Raw genomic sequence first — 17,954 nt, forward strand, 5'->3', positions numbered from 1 at the left:
TTGCCTACCCCGATTTCCTATTGAAAAAAGCTCTACTTAAAGCTCGTACTACGCATTTTAGAAATAACAACCTTAGAACTCCTACGTTGGCTACCGATAAACAGCCTATCATTGTACCGTATGTACCTTTCCTCGAGAATTCTAAAGTTTCTCTTCGGTCACTAAATAAACAACTCATCTTTAAATACAATAATAAACTTAGTAACATATTGATTAACAACAAACCGAAAACCGAATCCCTAAACTGTGGAATTTATGAAATACCTTGTAAAGTTTGCGACAAAGTATATATAGGAGAAACAGGTCGGAATCTTAATCAACGCATAAAAGAGCATAAATTAGATGTAAAAAACTTTAAACCTGAAAGCGGAGTTGCTAGTCATGTTTTTCAGACTTCACACAATTTTGATTTTGCTAATGCTGAATTAGTTTACCCTTGCAGCGATAGAACTAGAAGACATATTTTGGAATCTGCATTAATTATTGAAAATTCGAACAACGTTGTAAACCTTAACAATGGTTTTTCACCCCATAATAAACTTATATCAAAATTCCTCTGTAAACTGGTTAAACTCAACACTTGATTTCCCCTTTGATTATTTGTTATTTGTTCTGTTATCAATTTCGTCTCTGACTTAACTTGTATTCACCTTTGTTTTAATTTAAGTGCCTCTTAGTTTGTCTTTCTTTTCACTACTGACTTTAAGTTTCATTTATATTTATACTCACTATTGTTGTTTATAATCACCCCTTAGTTTGCTTCCCTTTAATCTATTTTAGCGTGTAACTGTTTCTACGTTAATTTTCCTTTAGTTTGTATCATCTCTGATTACTTGAATTAGTCTCTTTGTCCCTGGATTGTATATATATCTCATAATTTCTGTAGTATCTCATTATTCCTGAAGATGACTATTAGGATATAGTCGAAACGTTGAATAAACTACTATCTCGAAGTTTCATTTTCGGACTTTTTATTATCATTGTGGGATTCTCTCCTCATCGCGTCAACACGGATATTGTGTTTTACCTATCGTGGACATACCAACTGTTAGAAAAATGTACCGATTTTTTATTTTTAGACTACTACTGAATCTATAAAAGGAGGAGTCATAGACAAAGTTGATTTGCTTAGCTGGAGACACTTCTTGTCAAGTACATCATCTCAAGTACTGGGTGTTTTGTAAGTTTAATTTCATTATTTATTTTCAAAGTGCTGTTCCCTCGGACCTCAGTGCTTTCAAACTAGGCCCCACATAGGCTATATAGTTCAGGGTGTATTAGCCACTATTCTTTTATTTCCTACTTAAATGCACCTTTTTCTATTTTTAGACTCGGGCTTAGAATGTGCAAATTTTTTGAGATACTGAGAAATCAGCTGGCACCAGTAAACTTCAACTGCGAAATTTGCAGCAGGATAGCTGAACGACACAATTTTTTTAAAAATAAAATGGCTATTCGAATGCTATTTCAATAATAACTTGATTCAACCAGATAGAAATAAGTCAATTGCCGATGTACAGTCCACCCACTTTTCTTCCCTGTTATCCTGGTACCAAATTTTTAGTCTTAAGCTAAGCGATATTCTAAGGTATGCTAGTGGATTTCATTAGGATATGAAGCAATGGAATTAGAATTCTAGCCCGAGTTAAGCGAACTATTGATTCTGATATAATGTAAGAACTGATTTCCTTTGTGTACTCTTGCACAATGTGTTATGTATTATTTCAAGCTGTTAAATAGTATAGTTAGACAAACGTCCGATTATTGGGTCTTTCTTGTTGACTCGTTTTTTGAGTTTAGAGTTCCAGTCAATCCACAATGTGCAGTGCCTAGCCTTCATCTACACTAAAGCCAAGCCTGTGTATGGGAAAATGTCGTTCGACTCCTATAAGCCAGACAAATCAAAGCATGCAATACATTGCAGATAGTAGTCTCCAGCAAGTCGAAAGAGAAAGTAATCCAGGTTTTACCCCGTAGCCTCACCGGGAACAAAGACACTTAAAGACTCCTTCCTCCTTGTAGAAATTGTAGAAACATGTCACCCAATCGTAGCAATGCTAAGTACAGTATACTATGACGGTTAAACCTTTATTAACGAATTTCAATGACACGGAAAATAGAATCAAAATAATCATAAGCACAGCTAGCACTTAATTTGAGTTATCAGGTTCAGCCTAACTGAACTTTCATTCAGCTACTCCTTGTATGAGACTTGGCAATGATAAGTTGCTAGAAATCACCAAACATTAGAAAAAGAATTGTGAATTAATATTACTATAATTAAGAATTTATTCAAATGAAGTGATAACTTCATTGTTAGATCGTACCGGTATATGCACATAAAACTATGGCAAAAACACATCTGACGACCCACGCAATCCGCAATCGATCTAGTCGAAAATGGCGACGACCTTAAGGCATGTCTCTGTAACCGAAGGTAGAGTATAAAACACGAAAGAGGATTTGGCAGCGGACACCGGCCCGGAAAATATTTCAAAACGTGTATCGTCGGTACCTAGCACGATTTCAGCGTTTTTTGGGAATTCCCTGAAATTTCGGCGTTTTTCGGAAATTTCCTGAAATTTCAGCGTTTTTATTTCAGCGTTTCAGCTTTTCAGTGTTTCAGCTTTTTCAGCGAAGTTCAGGAACCGTAAGAAATATTCTCTGGTGAAATATAACGGGTATGATGATAAATTTAATGAATGGATATTATCTAGTAAAATTAAAAGATAATTAGATTATTGTATTAAAATAGCAATTGATATTTATAAAGGATCAAATACATTATTTATCATAGATGATAGTGCTAATTTACATGATTCAAAAATTAGAGAAAGTGAACTATGTTATCTAGCTTTCTCTGAGAGACATTTTGGGATTACAACGTGGGTTTTAAATCAAAAATATAAATCAATTGTGAAAGATTATAGAGAGAATATAAATTTTTAGTTTTATTCTACACTAAAGATAGAAAATCTATGCAAAAATCATTGGAAGAAAATCAAATTATACCTACTGAATTACATGATGAATATATGAATAAATTAAAAAGGAATAAAGGTTCCAAATTATTACTGAGACTACAATTTCCCAATGAATATAAATTTATAAAATAAAATTAGAATAATTTAAATTATTTCAAATTAATACCCCGTTGTGTCTTTATTGTCTTTAGTACTTTTAGTACATAAAGAATATATCTTTATTTTATTAGTATTTAGAAAAAAATATATGTATAATTTTTATATATAATAAATCTATGATATTTTTCATTATTGGAACAGTAATATATAAAATCTATCAGATGAATAAATATTATTATCATTATCTATCAGATGAAACAGTAATATATAGAAATCTGTGAAATAAATATTATATCATTATCATATCAAATATATAATCTGTGAGATTAATAAATATTATATTATACAAATTTTTTATTAGTCTTAACTAAATTAAGATTTAATATATAAAATATATATATACTTTTTTTCATTTTTATTTTTTTCAAGTACTAATAAAATAAAGATATATTCTTTATGTACTGAAACTACTAAGACTACTAAGGAGATAAAGACATAGATGGGTATTATGATTTTTATTTTTCAAGTACTAATGATATAAAGATATATTATTTATACTAAAAGTACTAGAACGACTAAAGACATAAAGACACAGGGGGTATTATATTCATATTGAAAATTACTTTTCTGATTCTAATTCTAACCACAATTTGAGCCATTCATTTCTTAATTCAAATGATTTTCTATTGCCTTCACCTAATTGTTTGGATTGATAACTATCAATAGATCTCAAACCCTTAGCATTCAATTCATAATTCAAATCAATATATCTATCCAATCTTCGCTCATACTTTCATATTCTTTTTTTGCATCATTTTTAATTTCATTTATAACATCTTGTGAAAAATCTTCATAACTGTAATATTGAATTATTTCATCAAAATTATCACTTTTATCATCATAATAATCATTAGCAGCAAACTTTTTCAATTCTGGCAAAAAATCTCTCATTTTAAATTTTATGAAATAAAGCATACCTGAATAATCACCTGGAAATGTATCTATATCTGTCCAATGAGTTTTTAGATCTGATAATACTTCTTTTGGATTATTTCTTACACAATCGATAAAAATTGATCTATATAATTTCCTATGATTATCGTTTTCGATATCAAAAAATACAGTTGGTACTCTATAAAGACGTTTTGAATCAATAGCTTTTATTGTAACTAAGGTTTTTGAAGTTAAGAGAGTTGGGGCGATTAAGCAAAAAATTATGTAACACAAAGAAGAAAAATAAAGAAGAAGTGTGGTCGTAAAGAAGACTTGTTTCAACTTATATTCACTCAAGAAAGAAGATAGCTGAGGATAAATAGACAAGCCGGTCAACATCATTAGTGAAAGGAGTCACACACCAACTATTTAGAAGGACTCCGTACCACAACATGTTCAATTGATTCATGTAGTGATATGTTTGACAGTCAAAGTGGTCCCATCTAAAAAAGCATACAAGTCGAGGAACAGAGTCATTGCCCATTGAGACAATGTCAGAATTCGTATTCAAACAAGTCTTCATTTGCCAGTCACTTATCAAGGAAACATCGTCGTCCGTGGAAACATTCACCACATAAAGGAAAGTCTTGACATAGCCACAAATATCGATGATATGCAGCCAATAGAAATTGATGATAATGATCACAATGAGCTCCCCAAGATAACTTTAACTTTAAGTAAACGCCCGCAGGTGCCATCAAGCACCAATCAGATAATAGTTGACAACGAAATTCTTAAATATGAATGAACACAATAAGATTTATTCTGTGCCTGTAATTTTTTATTTCATGAGTCCTACATCAATGTGTACCTCTTAGGTACATATAAGTCAGTTAGTTCACAGCCATGGCACTTTAACTCAACAATATGAAACTTGAAAAAAGTAGTCACATTTAATGTCGATGCAAATTCTTTGACCCTCGTTGCCACGCAATCTATCATCATCACTTTCTGAGGGGATCATACCGTCATCATCATCTAAATTAATGGCTCGGGCTACGTCCGCTGCAGTCAGGCGACTGGAGGAACTGAAAAGTGTAAGCAAAATGGGTAAATTTTATAATATATTAGCAGTGCAACAGGCCCAGCATCCATATACACACTAATGCCAAGATATATAGGGAAATAACATCATATAACTTATTTACAGTAGTTACAACACAAGTGACTGTACTGCATAATGGTCACTCCAGTAACTTTTTTTTTAATATGCCACAAAAACACAGAAATCAATAATCAATATCAAACTTCACATTAATTGTGTGCTAGAACTTATGTTTTATCTGATTTATTAGTATATCTTTGTTATAGGCCTTTGGGAGCAACATACTTTACAAAAGTATTGTGTCAGACACCTCACTCACCTTCGTCTCCTGGGGGCTGCAATATTGGCAAAAAACTAAACTGTCATCTACTTTCGCATATAACGAAGCTTAAATGGTCACTAAAATAACCAAAATGAATTGGGACTACACAAGTCCCAATTTAGGTCACAGGCGGGGCTAAACCTGAATGGTTACTACAGTAACCCATATGCGATGAAGGGTAATGGAGTTATAAAACCATATACATAAACCATCACGCACTTTTTCGGACAAAACGATGGAGTGGGAAGGCCTGTGGGCCTAAGTGTCTACATTTAGTGACGAATCTTTAGTAGGCTTTTCGACTGATAAGGACCAGTAGTAAGGTCATTGAAGTTATTATTAATCTCGTTGACATTGATAATCGCGAGACAACGACTAAGTGTTTGATCATCGCAATCCTCAGTGAAATCGAAATAGTTATCGGTAGCGGTCAAATTGGAATCAATCATTGTTTTGATTCATTCATTCATTCAAACGTAAAAATACTCTAAAATACTCTAAAACCAACCAATGAGGATAAATTTTGTTAGGTTTTTTATCCAGATTTCGTATTATTAATTATTATTAATTATTACTATATAATAATCATAACAAGAAAATTAATTTTGATAAGTTATTTGACGCCTGCAAAAAAATGTAGAATTTTTGGGATAAGCTAATGTGGAATTGCAAATTTGAAATCGAAATTTGGGGAATTATGAGATTTGGCGATTGGGTAGGTGATACGAGGCCCCCAGCGTTCTACTCAGGGGTGAGAGGGAGAGGGAGAGGGAGATGGAGAGGGAGAGGGAGAGGGAGAGGGAGAGGGAGAGCGAGAGGGAGAGGGAGAGGGAGAGCTTTTTCAAACCAACACAGACGAATATTTGCACGAGGCCTCCGGTAGATGTCGCTATACCTCAAAAAGATATTTAAGGCCTTTTGTAAAAATTCAGAAATCCACACGACCCGATCCCAACAGGGATAAGGGTTTGTTTGACACATCCCAATGAACTCACTATTCCAAATTGCGCGTCGAACTTTAATTTCAAACGCCGATAAAATATGATTATATATCACGGATTTCATTAGACAATATTTAAAAAGCCGCCATACTAATCCAGAGGTGGAAATTTAATTTACATTTATCATCAAAAGCCACTAACATGTGCTGCCAAAACGACTTCTATAAAGTGAGAACGATTTTGTTTAATATCGTGTCAACACACGTCAAACGAAGAACTCTGTTCGAGTGTATCCTCACTTAACGAAGTAAGTGAAGCTATAGACGACAAGCTCAAATATTTCATTTCATAGTTACATGTAGATGTTACTCCGTAGATGTTATATACTTGTTATTTCGGTAAATCTAATTGAATCATTTATTTCATCAGAATGTTTACTAAAACTCTTTTCATCGCGCTGGCCTTGTTTATGGTCATCGGAGCCGTCGCGGCAACTGAGGGTAGGCTTTGATAATTAAATCGATTCTGTTTTAAATATGCATTTCTAACTCTGCGAACATAAACTTAAGTTCATGCTATGAAGGCTAAATTGTCATAGGAATAAGAGTAAAGATCCTGTTCACCCATTTCACGTGCACTGTTCGCATACCATATTTTGTCCATCAAACGGCAGTCAACCCTTACTTTTTGCTCGAGGCCAATACTCGGGATTCGAACCTGCTTGTTTCGGATCGGGTTGATTGTAATAAGACCGAGCTTATTTACAGGTGTGCGAAAGGTGAAGAGAGGAACCACGTGTTGGTGGGGTCCAAGAAAGGGTGTATATTACTTCTTCGATTACTACTATACCAATACAAAATTGCTACACGCTTCTTCAACTAAAAGCGCCACATATTGGGCATCATTTTCATCAGTACAAGATGAACAATCGATATTTCATATTCATTTTCATGAATTCTTATTTTTGTAGTTTACATATTCCATTTATTTTGTAACATATCTATTTCTTTATTAAATATGTCTGACACCATGTGTTTTGATGAGCAGACATCAAGTCTGGCTAAGTATTGTTTAAATCTCAGAATAGCTACTGAGCCAGAACAGCCAATTATCACAAATTCACTAATTACTGGCATGTTTAGTTTGAACCTAGTAACGGGCAAACTCGGTGTTGAAAACAATGCCTGACCAATCAAATTGTAAATCTAATATATATTTACTTTTACTTTTTATCAAACCTAGCAGTTTTAGTAAATGATTAATTAAATTCGATTTTTGGCCATTTTGATCTTATATGAATACGTATTTGTAACTATAATAATCTGTTGTATTTTTAAAATGCTTGTAATAATTCTATAATCATGTAGACACTCTGGTTTTGGACTCCGACAAATAAGGATCATAATCAAATAATATACAATATATATATATATATATATATATATATATATATATATATATATATATATATATATATATATATATATATATATTTGTCTATCTTCTTGGATATTACTGGTTTTTCAGGTTGTTCGCTCTCACCACGCTTAGTTACCCCCACAAATAGATATCGCACAGTTTTGTCATGTTATACTACTTTGAGAAGCCGAATTGTTGTAATAAGGCTTTGGGGATACGTTGTTATTAACACAGCAGCTGGAGAGATGTGCAGATATTGAATAAACACGATATATTTGTGACATTCAATGAGTTGAATAGAAACAGTCAACCTGCCACTTAAAATACAGCACATTTTTATGTTTTTTTCTTTCTTTTTTCTGTCAACAAGCGGCGTGTGTCAGTCATTGCAAGCATTCATACAAATTGGTGCCCCGGGTTCGAATCCACTCATTTTCCGAGCTGACGAATGGTGGATAAACGGCCAGAGATGCTACGGGTTTGAACACAGTCGGAGTGATACTGCTGACTAGCTCGGTTGCCGAACAGAAGACAAGCAGGGTGACCCAAGTTCAAATCAAGTATACCACGATAGTTCAAATGCTCCACCCCTAGCGCACCTCAATTCAGAGGACAAGTTAACACAATCAATTTTCATCAACCAATAAGTTTGGAACAAGCCGGGACAAGCGATGGTACAAATCCCAGGCGCACAAACAAGTGACAATAGTGGAAGTGGAAGTTTGGAATGGCGAACCGATCACATTTATATCACGTCATTAATATATTAAGGAATAATGATACATCTAATAATATTTATTCACAGTCCGTTACATACAATAATTCAACTGATTTTAGAAATTCACGATGTTACGAAAATTGGACAAATAACACGATGGTAGAATTAAACATAAGACAGTGAGCTGATATTTCAAACACAATGAAAAAATATAGCTGCATAGCAGCGATAACGGGTTTCTGCTAACGGGCTTCTTCCTCTGTTTTTGTAGCGTACGAAGATTTCTTCGAAATAATTCTAGCCCATAACATATGACTATTGCCAAGAAGCGCAACCTGTGTCAACATTATGCTGGATATGTGGATATTAGGAGTCCATTTGTCAAAGCATCGAAGCAATACAGTCCAACCTGTTTATGTCTCAGATGGAGCGCGCGGGCCAGGGCCGTCATTATATTGCTGACTTATCCAAATTGCACTTACACAGCGCAACGTTTTTTAGTGTGTAAACTCCATCGTACTCAGCGTTACAGGACCGTGAGGAATTGAATTTTAGCCACCTGAGCCCTTGGCTTGATTCGAGCAAAATACCTTAAATGACTTCACAGAATTTGATTATGAGTCTAGGATTTTCTAAATTTTTGAAGAATGCTTTCTCTGGTTTTGAGATCAATTGAAATTCACTCCTGAATACATTAGTAAAAAATTATTCAAATAGATTCTTAATTTATTGAAAGAAATTCTACTGAACACAGATTTTGAAATAAATTATGTGTCGATTGATCCAGACGAAGTAATTACAGCTAAATCAACTGACAGTCAACATGGTGGAGCTTTCATTTATCTACGGATAATTTGTCTACCCCTGATGATACAAGCTTTTTGGCTACACCTTTTGAAACATCAACGCCTGATCTAATCGCACCAATTAGTCAGCCACAATCGATTTTCATGCCATCTGACCACATTCCACCTGTAATTAAGCAATGAAATGTAATAATTACTCGGTTATATAATATCATAGAGGAGTGAAAGAAAGTATAATAACTGATTACTTATCCAAATATTGTAAACATGGCAACTGAAAAAATAACAATTACATGAAACGTCACGTACTTACAGCATCTGAGACAGTTGCGCTTAAGTTACGACAATGACGAAAAAGCTTGATTTGGAACGTACACTTGCACACTGTGGTTTAAATTTATTTCCACCAGCTGCAAGAATCGGCAAAGGATTGAAGACCGTAGTGACCAGTTCATTCCACGAATTATAGCTGGAAAGAAAGTAATCGAAATAAATAGTCGTACACATAAGTCTAAACCAGCCCCTTACTAACAACTTAGGCTTTCCATTGTCTCTATTCACTACATTTAGGGCTTATTCTAGGTGTATCCCCCCAAAAAAGCTAGGTTAAGTAGCTAGACCAACAATGATCATTGCTTCACCGAGTACTCATTTGCTACCATATGTACTAATATTATAAAGAAATCATGTAAAACATTCCCTGGTAAACGGATTCTCACCTTAAATTACGTAATAACTGCTGTCGTTGTCATCGATCTGAGTCGTCGAGTGAACGCGGAAGTAAATTTCAGTATGAAGATTCTTACCATTTCTGTCCATATTACGTTGAATCGAGCCAGAAATCTTCAGGAAATGTAGCCAACGTAAATTGATTTACAAATAGAATTAACCAATTGACTCATTTTAAGGATCATGGTTTCGTGAAATTCATTAAGGTCCTAAAACTCGCGATAAATTCAAGCCGAAAATGATTTCAACCATCCGCCATGTTTCATTCATAAGACACTTATTACGCACCAGCTGTAGTTATCGTTCGTGGGAAATGACGAATCCGGACTAATTGTAAGTCCGATTCCGTGATTTACGGTTGACTCAAGATCGTGCGGTAAGTTTTAGGCCTTTCGGGGTGCACTTTTATCAACGGATTCTTTGCGTTATTCTTGTCTCTGTTTATACCCGGTAATTATGCGGGATTAATTCATAATAGATTACTATACGCAAATTCGAAATGGTCAGACAAAGATAATGAGACAAAGTTATATATTTTTTACTTCATGTAATAATTGTTTTTTATTATATGGAAATTAGATAGTCAGGGTAATATTTCCAACCGGTTCACAAATCCCGCAGTACCCGCCACATTTACCAGATGCTTTCCTGCGATTGTCAGCATTAATGCTAGCCTGACTTATTGGACGCCAACCAGCTGCCTTCCATTTCGTCTACAAAATAAAAATCATCGTTGAAATTTTACCAAACCTGCATTCTTATCAACAGATCCGTACACTGTTTACTGTTATGTACATGACTTATACTATGAAATTGCTCAGCTAAAAAAGCGAAGTGCGTTTCTACTCAATGATTTGATTTTGCATTATTATTCCAGAGGTTTTGAACGGTGCGTTGATAGTTGTTATTCCCACGGGGAAACACTGCAATATCAGAACATCGAAATGTGTTTCTTTCAAGAAGATTGCACCAATCAACTCACGTCAAAACGAAAAAAAACTATATTCACACATTTTTGAGTTATCAACAAACATGTCGTTTTTAAATGATTTTCAATTTAAGTTAATCCTATCAACTAGATGTATCAAAAATATGCATTTGATACATGTATGTATATGGATATATATTATTTTAGTGAACGTGAGAGTGAATGTTGTTTTAGTTTAGCTTTGGGAAGGGTAGGGTAGGGTTAGAGAGGGTAAAAATATAACAAGAAAAATAATTTTAATAAATTATTTGACGCCTGCGAAAAAAGAAATGTACTTAGAATTTCTGGGATAAGCAATGTGGAATTGCAAATTTGAAATCGAAGTTTTCAGAAATTTGGGAATTATGAGATTGGGCGATTGGGTAGATGATACAGGTCTTCGACTGGTCTAATTAAAAAACATTGTCATCTTGCGCCGACTACGATTCACTTTTGCCTCTAAGCTTGTCTGCAACTACATTGCCTCCATGGTTGAAGACAGAGCTCTTCTGATGTCTGCTTCATCATGACTTCGAGCATATCGTGTAACCAGCCGGCGGCCCGGTCCCCGGGGCCCGGTTTGGTTGTCACTCGATATCCTAGTCTTGAGTCTGGGATGAAGTAGTTATTGTCATTTGAATAACTTATTTATGTTAAGTTGTAACTTTATTGAATTTGGGAATTTTATCCCGGAATTTCAATGTAATAATTATCAATAAAGAATTGAATTGAATTGTCACCTAATACACATGCCATCAGTGGACGCGGAGCCGTATATGACAGCTTTGCTATTATAAATTGCTAATCTCATGAAACCTGCATACCCCTAATATCGAACATATTTTCTAAAACATTTGAATATTGAATTTATATGTTTACACTTTTGTATATTGACCGCTTGTAGCCGCCGATGAAATTCACGCCGGCCCTACACAGATCGTAGATAGCTTCGTCATTCCACCAGCATCCCCATGTCAGGGTCTGACTTTCATATCAGACTTCCAAATCGTGTATACATCCGCCATTTGACCGAATGATCCGATTTACTTATCATTTCTATATATGCCTGCCGCTTCTGATATAATCATACATCCTTTACTATTACAATACGTCTTCTCGTGATATTCAATGCAATATGACATTTTGACGTTCAAATAGAGGTCATTATATAATCACAGGAAGCCATTCTACATCTTTGTCAATAATATTTTGCAAATAGCTTGTATGTGTATATAAAGACCTGTGACGTTTTGCACATCGATTTACGGCTGTCGTTTGTAAAATGACGCTGAATGGTTAACATTGTTTAGGTTTCATAATGGTAACGTTTTATAAGGCGTCAAAAAATGGAAATATACATTTAAAGCCTTTATATAGCTATTTCCCAATCCCGATAACTTAGGCTGCCAAACATCAACCCCAATCTGTGGTTTGCCTATTCAGGCTGGTTAGAAGATTGTTTACGTGTGTACTTCAAGTTAAACTAAAATTCTGAAAATTCGACCGCCGATCACCCGACTGTATCTGCACCGAAATAACTTACCGCGATTGTATCGAATTCGAAACTAGTTCCGGTCAAATCTAATGCGAATCCACCAGATATTTTTCCAACTCCAACGCAACCACCTCCCTGACCAAATGGAATTTTTACTGGTCCTGTAGGTGTTGAATATGTGTAATCGTTACCTATTACATGGAGAGTCTGAAAAAAAACGTGAATATATATACTTGTATACATAATCTTTTTAGGATTTACTGGACATATGAATTTTCGTATCTATCGTCAAAGCACAAAATAATACAAGATTTATAAATCATGATGATGAACAGAAGACGCGCGTCTGGAACCTGAAGCTGTAATCCAGGACATCCATGTTACACTACTAATGATTTAGTACTTTACGCGTCCACACCATCGTAGAGTGCGCTTGAGAATAGTTTTTCCCGATGGTGGTTCTTTGATTTCCAAGATTTTTATATTGTTTTTAAATTTCGCTATTTCGCAATATATGAGCATGATTAATTTCAAACTTGACGACGATAATCTAACTCGGTGTGGGCGAGTGGTTAACGCGTTCGACTCTGGGAATCCAGGTTGAACCCCGTGCATAACCATTGTGCCTCCGGGCAAGACACATACCCTCATTGCTTCTCTCCACCCAGGAAGAAAGACACTCTAAATATTTGGATGGATATATGAAAGTTGTGGGTACTGGAGTGTGTAATGGGTAGTGTAGTGTGATCTGTGTGCATTTGTGGCCAGCACACAGATCACATTGTTCAATGGGGTTTGGTCCAGGACTCGCGAGATTTTCAACAACACGGAAGTAACGTGTAATAAATGATGACTTGAATTGCATGACTACCTACCACCCCTCATTATTGTTGGAAAACTAAACGTTCGGCACTGACTAAAAATTAGTAATAACATTTTAGAAATGCCCAGAATTTTAACTTAGGTTCTATCTCATTTTTATTTTACAATTACGATTGGTATAAATTTTTTTAAACGGCCGTTAAGGCTTCATGTTTCGTCTGCAATTCACTGCAAATAGTTACGCAACTACGCACATTTCAGTGTTTTAAGCAGCTGTACACTCAATCGGCACCGTTCGTGACTAGCTTCACTGCGGAATTATCATTAATTAACATCGCCATATCACATCATCAACTTATATTGTGCCTTAAAACCCTAACGGCCGAAATAATTGAAATGCACACACGATTTCTATCATTGAAAATTGAGAGAGTGGCCATGTTTGTGTTTGCTGCTTCGTAAATCCCGCGCGGTGGGGCAACCACGCGGAGTGGGGCCGATACGTCCAGGAGTAAAATGGGTACCTGGTCTGATAGATGACTTCCAGCTGCTCGGATGTTTCTTCTACTCAGGGAGGCTCGACTGATAAATGGTTAGGATAAGAGTCAAAGGCTGGGGGGTTAAGGGTTCGATAGACTAGAATTACTGTCTCTGTCGCTAGATATCGTACTATCGTGTGCTTGGTTGGAGTCATAGAAAGTCTAAACGTATCTCTATAAGTCAATTTTATGCGACGTACCTGCGGGTCTATGCGGATCTTTTGCCAAGTAGTTTTACCGCAGTGAGCCATGTTGTGATGATCGCACGTGACTTGTCCGTAGTTTATCGCTTTCAGTGTGATATATTCTTTTCTACACCTGCTGCAGAAGATCGTAACTGGTACAGACTTCGATCCAAGATACAGTGTGTAATAGCCCGAAGCAGTGGCACCGGCATCTATACAAGTCTTTGGAAGTTCATCACAACACCATGCTTAAATAAAGATTTGATTCTTAAAAGGGTGATAGGTAGCTTAGATAATAGCTTACGGACTAGTTTTTATTGGTGATCTATCAGCAACTTATTTTGATGTTTTATTCACACATGAAAATATTTGAAGAAAAGATGCATTATGCGTTCAGATTTTGAAAATAGATATATGTTATGCGTGTTCCCTGGAAATTAATGAAATTTTTGGCCATTAGCAACTATCAAATTTGATGGACCTATAAATGTTATGGAGTGTGGGACACTGACCATATATGTGAAAACAGTAAAAGTGCAATGTCTGGTTTACTTACAACGCGTATATAATCGATTAATTGGTATATATGAAAGTTTCGATTCTTTTAGGAATATATTAAGATTTTCTATTTATATACTTTATTCCAAGGTTAGTTTTACCTTTATGAACGACAGCGATTAGAAAAGTAAGAATCAATGAAGTCGTTTTCATTTTTTCAGATATTGACCAAACAAGCAAAGAACAGATCTGCAAAAGTCGAAACGAACGCCGATGATTAAACCATTGCATTCGATTCGTTGAAATTAATTCGATCTTATCGAAAAATCGAAGGAATTTTTCCGAACTTACCTCTTACGACGTAGTCAATGCCTTAGTTGAATCCCTGATTAAAGCAAGGAGAATTTATAGTCGCCGTCACGTGTCGAGCAATTCCCTTTGTCCTATCAAGACAGTACAAGCATGATCAAGTATCCATTGTAGTCTCAACAATTATGTAAAGTAAAATTGTCGAGTGCTAGAGGCGATCAATAAATCACAGATGGCAAAATAATAGAAACAACATATTTTGAAGTGTGTCTGACGTCTGACGACGATATTTAATTCTAAAAGCTAAATTTCAAGAGCCGAGGTCTATTGTTGTACGCGGTGTAGTTAGTAACTTAAACTTAAGCATCTGGCACAGAAGTCAGAAGATTTGATTAGAATTTTAATCGGTGAGTTCATGTAGGTCTTCTTGCTGCAGAAAATACGCTGCAATTAATATGTGTATAACACATTATTATTCGAAAATGGAATTATTAAATTCGTGGAATCAGTTGTAAAGCTGAAAAAAATACGATTATGATTGGGCCAGGATAAAGACAAAGCAATAAGTAACCTGGCAGACTAGGTTGAGGCAAATATATGATTCATCAGTGGAACACTGACCGAGGCTACAATATTGTAACCTAGGTCGGTTGACTTGCGCGGATTTATCTGCATACACTGACCGAGGCTACAATATTGTAACCTCGGTCGGTTTACTGCATTTGCAGTATTCACTAATCCAAGATCAAGATCAGTCAGTTTACTTGATCAGTTTTTGAAGTTATTGCTTACCCGATGTCAGTCGGTTGACTTGTAGTTTTGACTTACGTGGAATGGCAACTCGAGACCGTCACGGAAATGACGTATGCGAATTCCTACTCCGGCTAAGTGCGCATGTCCGAACACTGAAACAATCTTGACTTCTTTTTCATCGCCGGTGTACTCTTTAAACGCCTGCAATCAATGAATTCATTTTCTAACATCAAATACTGGATTTTGTCGTTGTTTTTTTTACTGCATCAGGGAGGTGACTGCATTTTCACTACGTTCTTTGGAATTTGAAAAAAACGCTTTGAAATACGTGCATTTTGTAGTACATTCGAAAGAACAACTATTATCTCACCCCTTCTATACATACTCGTGGACAAAATCCACGATACTTAAACTTTTCTTGGCGCGGAGGGATAACTGTAGAAAGTGGCTCAGCAAAATCCATACCAGCCGTCATTAAACCCACGTCGCATTTACGCAGTTTCGACGTATATGTAAATCGCAGCCCTGATGTATCGTATAAACCTGCAATATCATATCCGATAATAATCATTTATCCAGTTGTTTGAACTCTGATATGCTGTATAATAGTCATTCCTTACGATGGTTCTCAGTGAAATATCGAATATTTGAATTCTAATTAATTCTAACATTAAGATATCTACGTTTTTCGATTTCGAGGTTGTGGGACTTATATTTTACTCTACTTGCACACAATTCATTGTGAAGTTTTACGTCGTCATTTCATAATGTGTATTCATGTAGTATCTAACATGTTTTGGTCTTAATAGAGATAAAACCCACAGATAAACAAGCTTCCATAATCGATTGATCGATTGATGGTAACAGATTGATCTGCGTTGATCTATCTTATCAGAACAACTAACTGTAACGGCATCTAACCCATCAATGCGGCCTGTTGGTCTAGGGGTATGATTCTCGCTTTGGGTGCGAGAGGTCCCGGGTTCAAATCCCGGACAGGCCCAAATGTTTTATCTTTTTTATTGTTTTTCTTTATCAAAGGATCCCGCGACAGTATGAACCGGCCAGCCCCGAACTATACGCTTTTCTTAAATGCAGGTTGATTGACGTCCCACGACAAATAAATATTTCGAAAACTAATTCTTCTACGCACCGGATTTTCTGTGCGGCTTGTCGTAATGTATTTCCAGACGGTTGTAAACACTGTCGGACGTGTCTCCAATCGATACGCCAGTGTCTCTCCGAAAGACGATCGCCTGATATACGGAAATATGAGCGAAAATGAAAATATATGATTTAGAAGATTAGAATTTAGGAAAAGCCGGTCATTCATCGGATAACTAATGATAACTTACGTCAGCACCAACGGAAAAAACGGCAGCGTATGTCCAACAACCATTTAGAAAACGCCGCACGCGTGGTGACTTTTCATTTCCATGGACAGATAAAACTGAATCGTTCAATCTATTGTTACGACATTCCTTAACCAGCATATGATGTACGTAAAATTCCCTCCCTCCCTCCCTCCCTCCCCTCCCTCCCTCCCTCCCTCCCTCCCTCCCTCCCTCCCTCCCTCCCTCCCTCCCTCCCTCCCTCCCTCCCTCCCTCCCTCCCTCCCTCCCTCCCTCCCTCCCTCCCTCCCTCCCTCCCTCCCTCCCTCCCTCCCTCCCTCCCTCCCTCCCTCCCTCCCTCCCTCCCTCCCTCCCTCCCTCCCTCCCTCCCTCCCTCCCTCCCTCCCTCCCTCCCTCCCTCCCTCCCTCCCTCCCTCCCTCCCTCCCTCCCTCCCTCCCTCCATCCCTCCCTCCCTCCATCCCTCCATCCCTCCCTCCCTCCCTCCCTCCCTCCCGTGGTCATGGTATGTTATTCGAAAAAGACCGGCGCTGGACTAGACGCGGGAAATTTGTATGAAATCCGAATTTGTAGAAGTGTAAAATTCCTGGTATGTAAATGAGGGCGCCAGAACGCCAGAACACCAAAACGAAAAAACGTCCAATTTTCTCTGAAAGTTCGTTTTGGCGCACCAGAGTAAGTAGGGCATCACAATTGTTGACGCAAAGTTTTTGTTAAGATTAATTAAATAATAAGGGACTCGAACATGATCATATTCAATTTGTTTGGGATTCGAAGCTTATAGCCTGACAACAGAGTGCGGAGTAGAGACATTGGAACTCGTATCTACTATTTATCAGAAATAGATGGATTGATAGCCTCTATATGTACAGATGGCGTTAGTAGTATCATCGAATGGTTGCTATTGGCAACCGTTGAAAGATAATGAAAAGGTGGTAAAAGATGAAAAGGTGTTAAAATATGAAAAAATGATAAAATAC

The 17,954-nt window shown here is 36.3% G+C and overlaps 1 protein-coding gene and 1 non-coding gene across 4 annotated transcripts; one reads left to right on the plus strand and one right to left on the minus strand.

Moving 5' to 3' along the window:
- Positions 1-10,631: 10,631 nt before the first annotated feature.
- On the minus strand, positions 10,632-15,825 carry LOC141906990 (A disintegrin and metalloproteinase with thrombospondin motifs 9-like). 3 transcript variants are annotated; one of them, XM_074796516.1, is made up of 6 exons: positions 15,700-15,825; positions 14,914-15,005; positions 14,724-14,811; positions 14,080-14,312; positions 12,567-12,725; positions 10,632-10,769 (listed from the first exon to the last, which is right to left on the minus strand). In XM_074796516.1, exons 3-6 carry the CDS (start codon positions 14,773-14,775, stop codon positions 10,632-10,634), a joined length of 582 nt encoding a protein of 193 aa, XP_074652617.1. In that variant the 5' UTR covers positions 14,776-14,811; positions 14,914-15,005; positions 15,700-15,825. The 3 variants fall into 3 exon arrangements, with proteins under 3 accessions (XP_074652617.1, XP_074652618.1, XP_074652619.1); XM_074796517.1 differs by having other exon boundaries at positions 15,664-15,748; XM_074796518.1 differs by lacking the exon at positions 15,700-15,825 and adding an exon at positions 15,443-15,454.
- Positions 15,826-16,555: 730 nt separating this feature from the next.
- Positions 16,556-16,627, plus strand: Trnap-ugg (transfer RNA proline (anticodon UGG)). The gene has a single exon. It is a non-coding gene; the product is annotated as a tRNA-Pro (tRNA).
- The last annotated feature ends 1,327 nt before the right edge of the window (positions 16,628-17,954 follow it).

This window comes from Tubulanus polymorphus, chromosome 6, assembly GCF_964204645.1.
Source record: "Tubulanus polymorphus chromosome 6, tnTubPoly1.2, whole genome shotgun sequence".
In the NCBI taxonomy this organism is placed as follows: Eukaryota; Metazoa; Nemertea; class Palaeonemertea; order Tubulaniformes; family Tubulanidae; genus Tubulanus; species Tubulanus polymorphus.